Below are 11,782 nucleotides of genomic sequence, written 5' to 3'. Positions count from 1 at the left end.
TACAACTAGATGAAGCTGTACTCCATCTAGCCACAACCGTATAAACCATCAGTCCCGACAAACCATCAGTAGGCATACTATATAACACCGGCCCCTGATGTATGTTTGAAGAGTCACATTAAAACGGAGAACAAAACATGAAACAACATCTCGTGCAACTTTTTAAACCATACACCCACAAAACGGGAACACTAACTACCATTGACTTAGGCTACTATAACCATGTCAGGCAGAGCTGTCTGATTTAGTCATTGACTTTTGGTATTGGGCATTTGGCGATATAGTTACACTGTCAGGAAAAAGCCAGTGCAAACAAACATACAATAGCGCCAATAACATTGAAATATGATTTAGCACCACGGACAGCGGCTATCGGAACCCCCTGCGACCAGGAGTTTCAGGACCATGTTCAAAATGTCATGTAATCATAATACACTGAAGTCAGAGAATTAATACAGTTAGCCTATTATCTAGAACTGCATATGATATGTCTACACAATTTGCTATATGATTAAACCCAACAAGCAACACACAACCGTTTCTCCCGTGGCAACGGAGAATCTCTAATCCGTTTCTGTTCGACACCGGATTAGCCAAAACAAATTACGACTATCGCCCTGGGACAATGAGAAGGCTTGCTCCTGCAGCCAACCCATGTCCGTACGTAAACTTGTAAGGAAAATTAGCAAATGTAAATGAATAAATTACAGGCCAGTAACCGTATAAGCGATGAGGTATCAGAATGGCGCATGACATCACCGCCTGTCGGTAAAGCGCACCGCTCGATCCGGTGTCCTCCTCAGTCTCTCTTTCACATACGACCAGGGGCAGGAGCCTATTGAGTTCCCCTCATGCATCTGACGCTGGAGCCCCAAATCCTAGAAAGAGGTTTCGGACATTGGACATGGAGACCTTAGACGCACGATTTCTCGTTCGTGCGCCCAGGCACAAAATCTTATTTGAGAGGTCAGGCTGTGAGTGAGCGACCTGCAGGAGTAGTTCTAATTATTTTAATTACAAACCTTGAATCAATTAACTACATTTATATTACAATGACCATAAAGTGGTCCCAAGGGAAATGTTTTCTCCTCATGCGTACATGTTTGGAGAGTTAGTGGAAACGCAGAATATAGCCTACACACTATCCACACCATCTCTCCCACCAAATATGTACCAGAATAAAACAGCAATATTAAACAGTGAAAATACAAGCCTAATATGTCCTAAAGGATCAGTGATCCAGCCTACTACTACTCCTACTCTTTAAGCGCACGTGCCCACTCGATCATTTCAGCAGTCATGCAATTAATTTGTGCACAAAAATACAATACATGCAAATGTAATAACCGTGGGGCTAGAACACTCAGTTTAAAGGTGCATTTTACTTGGAATATTCAGCCTATATATGCATGGTACGTTTAAATAAGGGTCACTTGACCTGTCCTTGAGCGACCTTTACCCACCTACTTTGCACAACACACTAACGCCTGCGGTCTGGGTAGGGCTCGCGCGGTCGCTAGCTGATGCGCTCGACCGCTCCCTGCTTCCGCTGCTGAAGCTGTGGTGGGCAGGTGCCAAGTACTCTAGTCTTTAAATCCCCACGCGCGCGCCGTGGTTCTTCACTGAATTGAACTGCTTGCAAGCTGGAGCTGGTCTATGATTGTTGTCTGCCTCCGGCTATAGGGGATATTTAGCGATATCCCTACCTCAAAGGGTGTCATATTTCTGGTTGAGTGGTGCCACTTGTTATTAAACACGCCGAGGGAATTGTCAAGGCTAAATGTCAGACTTTGTTTTAAAACGTTAATGATGAGAATCATAACAGGATATGAATTTGATAAATAATTCGTTTTATGCAGATTTTGTATTTAAAAGGACACAAATCAGATGCCATCTCTATCACGGATGACATCCTATGCAGTGCACTCTCTCCCTAAAACTAACACATGCACATCTTTACAGTGAGAAGTGAGCCCACATGCAGGTTGTACACCTTCAACTTTCCCCTTGTCCAATGATGAATAATAGCTGTTCTCCACAGTCCAGAAGCAGGGTATCCTCCAAGGGGTAGGGTTAATGCACTCTCTGCATACCTCTCCGTTCACTTCCACATACACTGACATTGTTTCAGGGTTGTCCTCTGAAGGTATAGGCATTCTGCCAATGGTCACATTTTACAGGCTGCCCAAATGCAGTATTTAATTTCACTGCTTCAATAACGCTGTGAAGAATTGCAAAGATAAGCATTGTTCTAAATGGATCACTCTGTTAGATCTCCTATCGCTATGGGTCGCCAGCAGCTACAGTGATGATACTAAAGAAGTGTGACCATTTATATCTGAGGGATGGCCTGGATGACCTCAATAGAAAGGATGCAATCTTTCTCTCGCTCTCTCTCTCCATTTCCCAAAACTCTTTTCCAACACAGATGACATAGGCAAATGTGTGTGTATGTGAGTTTATGCGTGCGTGCGTGCATGTGTGTATGGACCCTAATTGACATTAAATCATCATGCAGAATCAAGTGGGACATTGAAAAACAGGGTGGCCTTGTGTCCATTAATCAGAACGCGGGACAGTTCCATGATAGTTCAATATTTACCCCTGTCTGGCCTATAGTGTGAGAGAAGGTTAAATAAATTGTCGTGATGACATTTCGTGATAGACAACCCCTGTTGTGTGTGTGTATCTGTTGAGTTTAGTATTATTAGATTTGGAGGAGATAATCTAACCCCATCTGGTGGGTCCAACAGAGTAGCAGGGAATGAAACATTTGGTCTGTTTAAGTCCAAATGAGGGCACATTTTTTGACAGATTTTCAGGGGATTTGGACCAGAGGGTTCATTCTCAGGGGGCTGTGGGCTACTATACCACACAATGGCCACACTGTATACCTCCACAACGATTTCAACATCCAATATCCACATACCCAGTTACACACTTTATAATTGAATCTGGTTTATTGGAACTTGACTTCTCTCTGAATGCAGTTTGCTTTCTCACTGAATGACCCTTTTCACTGAGGACAATATACTGTATGTGTGACACAAATACCAGCTCTGGGACTGTTTGTAGAGGGAGAGAGAGAGAGAGCGAGAGAGAGAGAGGGGGTTATATATATATATATATATATATATAGAGAGAGAGAGAGAGAGAGAGAGGGGGGGGGAGAGAGAGACAGACAGACAGAGATTAGCCTTGTTTACATCTTGCGCTAACATGTGTGTTTCGTGATCTGATCAATATGATCCAATAACTATCTGATCAAAATTTGTCGCGTCTACACATTTTATTAAAATGTGTCTCTTATCCCTTCTTCCTTACGCAGCATACCCTCCACTGTGTTTGCATTGTGAACAGACTAGCTGGTGCCTCCCTGTTTGGAAATTATTTGACAGATATTCTTTCAAAATAATATGGATTTATTTACTGATGCAATATGTCAATGGTGCTACCTGTCAAGGATTTTAGAGGCCAGTACAATGCTGAGTTAAATGAGTTGACCATGTAGATCTGTTTATACTTGATTGATATCCAGACCCTGTCTTTTAATCATCCCGTGTAAAAATGTGGGCAAAATCGGAATGTGGACAAGATCAGGACAAAGGGCGCATGTTGGCACCAGGTATAAACAGGGCTAGAGAGACTGCACATTTTTGTACCATAGTACTGTATTATAATTCGAGAAGGGAAGGAGAGGGGGAGGAGGACTGGGTTAGGTGTGGGTGGGAGGAGGGGATATAGAATAATGCACTGATGTCTTAATTTGCCATTTACAAGGGCGTTACTGATGTTCACAGTAGTCAGTCTCCTGCCCATGGGCGTTATAAAGGGTAAAGGTTAATTAGTTAGGGAAGAAATTTGATCAGGGGCGGGCAGTTAAAATTTGATACTCAGACAGGTAATTCAAGCATTCCCTATTGTCACCTCAATCAGACCTATATAAATCGTCTCTGACGGACACCAGTCACCGCACAGCCTTACTCGTCTCTTTTGGATCAACGACCGGGCAAGAACCTCAACGCGGTAAGTTGACTTTGCGCTCTGAACTTAACTCAGAGGAGTCATTCTCTGCCACTTTGAGGGATATAGACTTTTGTCTTGTTTTATCATTTGCTTCGTTTGTGTTTATAATTAGAAGTTTACTTGGCTTTAATGTTTAGACAAAGGATGCGGTAACAGCGTATTAGACAAAGTTGTGCCATTTTTTCTTTTAAGGAAGTATCTAATTCATTCTTTGCTATCCGTTTTAGCAAATACTTTTACAGGGTTTCAGTATATTGATTCCGACCAAGATGAGTCTGAGGGCAGACTAAAGATAATTTGCCAGTAGTGGTATTTGGAGTAGGCCTACCTAGCTCAGATCAAGCAATGGGCTCAGGGAAATTACTGAGAAATTATGTCAACACAACTGTTATGTGCATGAGCTGAATCAATAGACCTTAGGCTATATGCGTGTCACAATTATTGGCTATGTTTTATAGGCCTCTGAAACTGTGCTTAAAATATGCTATCTAAATAATTATAATATTCTGCACCAGTCAAACCAAAGCCTTGTCTTCAAAGAAGAAGCATACATTGCTGTTTAGCCTACCTGACTAAATGTGTTAATAATTCACCACTTTTTTTCATTCGACAGGATTAAAATGTCGCTCTCATCTATCCTTTCCGCTGATGCCATAGACGCTGCTATGAAGGACTGCCAAGGTATCATCTTCCACTCATATCATTATTGCTTTCTTCATTAGATTCCTTCACCGCATTAGTGGTAGCCTAGGCTATGGGCAGATCCACTATACTAAACCAAGTAAAATGAGGTAGTCCATTGTTGATGTCAAACAAAAAACAGAAGTATAGGATCAAAATGAGGCCTATTTTAGAGAAAACGCATTTAGGCTACGTAGACTCACACGAAAACCTGCAAAAGCATTTAGGACAGAATAGATAGCAGTTGTCTCTGTCAGTTTTTTTTGTCCCTAAATGTAGCAGGAGGAATTATAATGCAAACAATTGTCTTAATTTAAATGGAGTTTTTTAATAAATCAAAATGTGATGTGCCTATGAGTGAACTAGACTAAACAGATGAGTTGGTTATTTGAATCAGCTGCAACATGGTCTCAGAGCATTTCATATTATTCTGTGTGTAAATCTGAGACTCCATTTAGAGTGATGTGTTACGTTTCGTTTTGTATGCATTCATTTGTGGATGTCCATCAACTATTTCATATGATATGTTACTAATTGCAATTCATGTTATATGTTACGAATTTGCAAAACGTGCATTATGTTACGAACTTGCAAAATGTGCAATATGTTATGAATTCGCAAAACATATGATATGTAATGAATTCTGGCTAGGTGGATAGGTGGCTAAGGGGTAAAGGTTAGGGTTGGTGTCCGCGTTCTTCCACAAGCTCTACCTCCACTACCTACCCCCACTTCCTCGTTAACGACCTGTACCAGAGCTAAGGCCGAACACGCCTGTTAATGTTTTCTCATGTCATCCTTTCCCCATCAGCACCGGACTCCTTCAACTGCAAGAAGTTCTTCCAGCAGTGTGGCTTGACCAAAAAGAGTCCCGCGGAGGTGAAGAAAGTCTTCGGGATCCTGGACAACGACGCCAGCGGCTTCATTGAGGAGGAGGAACTCAAGTGAGTTGGCTACAATTGTTGGACTTTTAGTTAGTGATAAACTACAATCGTTGTGTTTTTTCTACTACAACATTTAGGCCTAAAGAAAATAGCCTATATATTGTTCTTGATGCCGCAAAGGCCTAAATCAAAATGTATCCTCTGTAGGCACTAAACGTGTTAGGCTGCCTGTCATTTTGCACAGGTTAGTGTTTTTTGTCACGAATCTTGTTCTGGAGACAGCTCTGCAGTGGTCACTAGCTTGCACAGCCACAAAGTCATAAAATCTGATTTTAAACCAAACTCTAACCTTTACCCTACCACACTGCTAACCCTAATGCCTAACCCTAACCTTAAATCAAGACAAAAAGCAATTTATTTTAATTTTTCTTTATTATTATTATTTTTTACCCCTTTTTCTCCCCAATTTTGTCATATTCAATTGGTAGTTAAAGTCTTGTCAGATTGCTGCAACTCCTGTACGGACTCGGGAGAGGCAAAGGTCAAGAGCTGTGCGTCCTCCGAAACATAACCCTGTCAAGCCGCACTGTTTCTTAACACAAAGCACGCTTAACCCAGAAGCCAGCCACACCAATGTGTCGGAGGAAACACCGTACACCTGGCAACCGTGTCAGCATGCATGCACCCGGCCCACCACAGGAGTCGCTAGAGCGAGATGGGACAAGGACATTCCGGCCGGCCAAACCTTCCCCTAACCGGATGACGCTGGGCCAATTGTGCGTCGCCCTCATGGGTCTCCCGGTTGCGACACAGCCCGGTATCGATCCAGGATCTGTAGTAATGCAGCTAGCACTTCGATGCAGTGCCTTAGACCGCTGCGCCACTTGGGAGGCCCTAAAAGCAAATATTTGTTTTTATGCATTTTTACAATATAGACAATTTTGACTTTGCAGCTGGCCCATCTAGCGGAAATTGCTCAGTTCTGCCTCAAGGACTTATCCCAATAAACGTCAACCTAACTTTGCTCGAAAGTATGCTACTTCTTGAAGATAGGCTTTGTAAACTAGCACATCTTTACTAGTGCGCCCCCATCAAGAGATGGTCAATTGTCATTATTTTGTTCATTCATGAGTCCTGGGGGTCATAGGTCATAGCCTTTTGCACTGTAATGATGGCATATTAAACCTGCTTTCAGTAAGTATGTCCTCTACATCTCCAAAAGTTGTTTTATTTGTTCTTTTTTCCAGGACAGATCCTTGAGGTTAAAATCCTATTTTAAAAGGGTGACCACCATAGTATGTCTAAGATATATGGATAAAACAATATCCATTCGTACATTCATCATTAATGTCTGATTGGTTTTTCTTTGTTACCCAGACAATACTACTTCCTCAATATCTGAAGGGTTCTCTGCAGAGTTGCCAGCCATGGCAACTGTGTAGAATAGCCCCGTCAAAGTAAGCACGGTATGTTAGTGGTCTCGGTGTGTGTGTGTGCGTCTCAGATTCTTCCTCCAGAGGTTCAACCCCGGGGCCCGTGTCCTGACTGAAAAAGAGACCAAGGCCTTCATGTCTGCTGCTGATGATGACAGCGACGGCATGATTGGAGCAGATGGTGTGTATCTTACACTAGTTTGGTGATGATGATGATGAAAATTATAACGATGGTGATGATCACAATGATGTTGTTGTTGTTGTTGATGATGACGTCGATGAAGAGGTGGATGAGAGTGATGTTTGATTATTTCGATGGAAGTTTAAAGGAGTGATCTCATTCGATACCAAATCAATTGAGATTATACAGGTCTGAATCTGGTTGCATTATGATAGTAAGCAGATTACAGAATGGTAATTGCCAATGGGCAATATAAATACTTTTTACAGTTCTACATTGAACCTCCTCTGTCAATTGCAGTCTCAATTACAATATATAGTGTAGTATCTTGTTAAATATTCTCAAATGTGCATCCTTGCAATGATTCCTTGAGTTGGTTGAGATGTCACTGTGTCCCAAATTCATTGAGTTAGTTGAGATGTCACTGTGTCCCAAATTCATTGAGTTAGTTGAGATGTCACTATGTCCCAAATTCATTGAGTTAGTTGAGATGTCACTATGTCCAAAATTCATTCATTGAGTTAGTTGAGATGTCACTATGTCCCAAATTCATTCATTGAGTTAGTTGAGATGTCACTATGTCCCAAATTCCTTCATTGAGTTAGTTGAGATGTCACTATGTCCCAAATTCCTTCATTGAGTTAGTTGAGATGTCACTATGTCCCAAATTCATTCATTGAGTTAGTTGAGATGTCACTATGTCCCAAATTCATTGAGTTAGTTGAGATGTCACTATGTCCCAAATTCATTCATTGAGTTAGTTGAGATGTCACTATGTCCCAAATTCATTGAGTTAGTTGAGATGTCACTATGTCCCAAATTCATTGAGTTAGTTGAGATGTCACTATGTCCCAAATTCATTCATTGAGTTAGTTGAGATGTCACTATGTCCCAAATTCATTCATTGAGTTAGTTGAGATGTCACTATGTCCCAAATTCCTTCATTGAGTTAGTTGAGATGTCACTATGTCCCAAATTCATTCATTGAGTTAGTTGAGATGTCACTATGTCCCAAATTCCTTCATTGAGTTAGTTGAGATGTCACTATGTCCCAAATTCATTCATTGAGTTAGTTGAGATGTCACTATGTCCCAAATTCATTCATTGAGTTAGTTGAGATGTCACTATGTCCCAAATTCATTCATTGAGTTAGTTGAGATGTCACTATGTCCCAAATTCATTCATTGAGTTAGTTGAGATGTCACTATGTCCCAAATTCATTCATTGAGTTAGTTGAGATGTCACTATGTCCCAAATTCATTCATTGAGTTAGTTGAGATGTCACTATGTCCCAAATTCCTTCATTGAGTTAGTTGAGATGTCACTATGTCCCAAATTCATTGAGTTAGTTGAGATGTCACTATGTCCCAAATTCCTTCATTGAGTTAGTTGAGATGTCACTATGTCCCAAATTCATTGAGTTAGTTGAGATGTCACTATGTCCCAAATTCATTCATTGAGGTAGTTGAGATGTCACTATGTCCCAAATTCCTTCATTGAGTTAGTTGAGATGTCACTATGTCCCAAATTCATTCATTGAGTTAGTTGAGATGTCACTATGTCCCAAATTCCTTCATTGAGTTAGTTGAGATGTCACTATGTCCCAAATTCATTCATTGAGTTAGTTGAGATGTCACTATGTCCCATATTCCTTCATTGAGTTAGTTGAGATGTCACTATGTCCCAAATTCATTCATTGAGTTAGTTGAGATGTCACTATGTCCCAAATTCATTCATTGAGTTAGTTGAGATGTCACTATGTCCCAAACCAAAGAGCCAAACCTAACGTGTCTTTTCTCTCTCATGTTCTGGCTAATTATTTATCTTCCTGTCTTTCCTTTCTCCCCACAGAGTTCCAGGCCATGGTCCTATCCTGAATACCTGTACAACACCCTCCATACCTCTTTCTCCTCGCCCCACTCCAGCGCTAGGATTTATAACTTTAGTTTTCCATCTGTCAATCTATTTGGAAACATTGATTCTTTTTTTGCAAGCCTCCGGTTCAGACTACCTACAACTCACCAATTTTTATTTTTGCTTTTTGCATATGTTTTAGACAGGTCATTATATTATTGCCCAAAATGTATCACTTACCAAATTACTGAGAAAATAAAATAATAAAATGCATTCTAAAATCTCCTCCTTGGTTATTGACTTTTTATTCAACTATGAATTGTCCAGAAATAATGCCACACAGTGTTGCTATAAAATGCCATACAAAGTGATAACCCTATTGGACAGTGTGCACAGTATTGTACAGTACAGTGTCCATATTAGGACAGTCTCGGCAGGAGTTGTTTCAGTCTCAGTGTCTCTTGTTTTGTACAGATGTAATGAAATGCCTTGAGATTGTGAACTTATATAAAATATAATTATTATTTATTATTTGATTTAAGTTCACAGTCTCAAAGCATTTCATTATATCTATACAAAACATAATTCCTGCCTAACAGAAGCTCTTGAAATATAAGATTGAATTGGGCCTCAGTGAGAAAGTGTAACAATAGCCAATGACAGTATAATCACAGGTGGAATTATGGTAGCCTGGTCCCAGATCTATTTGTGCTGTTGCCTACTCCATTTCTGTCCTTGTCAAGCCAAACGGTTTGGCATCACAGTAGGTGACACGGAGCTGGTATGATAACACAAACAGACTGGCGCTAGAATTGGGGGGAATCCTTAGGATGGGTGTTCCAAAGTTAAAATCTCAGTGGGAACATTTTGAAATGTAAATTCACATACTGATTTTAATCTTGCACACAGCAAATTATTCCTCTTGGTAAGCCATCTGAGCAACATCCTTACCTGTGTCGTGTCTGACGGGTCATAAACCTCACCCAACAGGGCAACGTAATTCAGCAACAATGAGCAGTGGGTTGATTGACAGACAAGTTGGTGTCAGATGTGAGGAGAAGTGGGACAGTGTGTGTGTGTGTGTGTGTGTGTGTGTGTGTGTGTGTGTGTGTGTGTGTGTGTGTGTGTGTGTGTGTGTGTGTGTGTGTGTGTGTGTGTGTGTGTGTGATTAAGGGGGGAAACCTGAGGAGGTGACCTTGATAGACACCTGAGGGTCACCATGGCAGGATCGTGTGACACCTGACCTAAGCTCTGTAATAAAGCTGTCTGACATACTTAGTGTAATAGAATGGTATATATGCATTACTCATCTCATATGTATATACTGCATTTTATACCATCTACCGCTTCTTGCCTATGCCGCTCGGTCATTGCTCATCAATATATTTATATGTATATTTTCTTACTCCATCCCTTTACTTAGATTGTGTGTATTAGGTAGTTGTTGTGGAATTGTTAGATTAAATGTTAGATATTGCTGAACAGTTGGAACTAGAAGCACAAGCATTTTGCTACACTCGCAATAACATCTGCTAACCATGTGTATGTGACCAATAAAATGTGATTTGATTTGATTTGTAGGGCCACAGATAGGAGGGCAATGCACACAGGACCGAATCCTTGAAGATCCTGTATGTGCACAGGATTCACGTCAATCTCCCCCTGACCTCAATACATGATTTTTGTTGAATTGTAAGGATTTGGCCCAAAATTGTATTGACACGGTGTGAGACAATTCAATTCTATGTTATTGTGTATCATTTGCTTAACAGATACAGTAGGCGTGAGACGCTCTTTGATTAGGTTTGTACCTACAAGCAGTGTTGACACTCAAAGATAATTTATTACTTGTGAGAACTTGTCACTGCTCTGTGCACCTGCGTGCATTTAACTTAATCTGTGCATTTAAGAGGCACATTGGATTAGAACTAGTAACCACAAAGAAGCAACACCCTGTATGACAGTAAAGCAGACACCCAAATACTAGAGCCTCGCCATTAAATGACACCTTTTTGCTCAGAAACCTAAACATTGAGGCAAGAACCTGGCCATTATAGAGAGCAGCCGTTGACCGAACATAGTTCACACCCTTGTACTGAGACAACCAGAGTAGCAGACCATTAGTGTCCCAGTGCCAGACACACCGTGGTATTCTGCATGTGGGCTACAACAGACACTGGCTTGGGCACCATGCTTCATCAGACTTCATTCCTGCTAGCAATTTGCCTTGGCATTCCAACCATGCTCCCATTACCTGCTGGGAACCTGCTTTATACGGGGAGTATCTGTTAGATCCTGTGACTGTACATATAACTAATTCGCAGACACAAGATGTCAAGAAAACATGGTTAATGCTTTTTCAGTCCTGTAATTTGCCTGATATATACAAAAGTACAGTATGTGGTAATAATGGATAATTTCTGGTTCTTATCTCAAATACAGTAATATTAAAATAACTGATCATGTTCTGGTAGACTGTAGAATGGCATAAAATAATAATAACAATAACTTGTACAGTAAAATAATAAAGAACCTTCAGGAAAAGAGAGTACTACCACATCTTGTTATAACACATGCGTTCTCTACCCATCCCATTCCTGACCTGTTCTCAACAGTCTGTCTCTGTGTTCTCTACCCATCCCATTCCTGACCTGTTCTCAACAGTCTGTCTCTGTGTTCTCTACCCATCCCATTCCTGACCTGTTCCCAACAGTCTGTCTCTG

The 11,782-nt window shown here is 40.8% G+C and overlaps 1 protein-coding gene across 1 annotated transcript; it reads left to right on the top strand.

The window, feature by feature from the left end:
- Positions 1-3,770: 3,770 nt before the first annotated feature.
- LOC129833390 (parvalbumin, thymic CPV3-like) lies at positions 3,771-9,344 on the top strand. Its single transcript, XM_055897961.1, has 5 exons — positions 3,771-4,026; positions 4,640-4,707; positions 5,519-5,651; positions 7,096-7,205; positions 9,057-9,344. Exons 2-5 carry the CDS (start codon positions 4,647-4,649, stop codon positions 9,080-9,082), a joined length of 330 nt encoding a protein of 109 aa, XP_055753936.1. The 5' UTR covers positions 3,771-4,026; positions 4,640-4,646; the 3' UTR covers positions 9,083-9,344.
- Positions 9,345-11,782: the final 2,438 nt, after the last annotated feature.

This window comes from Salvelinus fontinalis, chromosome 34 (genome assembly GCF_029448725.1).
Source record: "Salvelinus fontinalis isolate EN_2023a chromosome 34, ASM2944872v1, whole genome shotgun sequence".
NCBI classification, from domain to species: domain Eukaryota; kingdom Metazoa; phylum Chordata; class Actinopteri; order Salmoniformes; family Salmonidae; genus Salvelinus; species Salvelinus fontinalis.
This window is presented reverse-complemented; position numbering and strand designations above follow the sequence as displayed.

Coding starts and splice junctions, on each gene's coding strand:
- LOC129833390 (XM_055897961.1), top strand. CDS start 4,647: ATGTCGCTCTCATCTATCCTTTCCGCTGATGCCATAGACGCTGCTATG. Junction 4,708..5,518: donor TGCTATGAAGGACTGCCAAG/GTATCATCTTCC, acceptor TTTCCCCATCAG/CACCGGACTCCTTCAACTGC. Junction 7,206..9,056: donor CGGCATGATTGGAGCAGATG/GTGTGTATCTTA, acceptor TTCTCCCCACAG/AGTTCCAGGCCATGGTCCTA.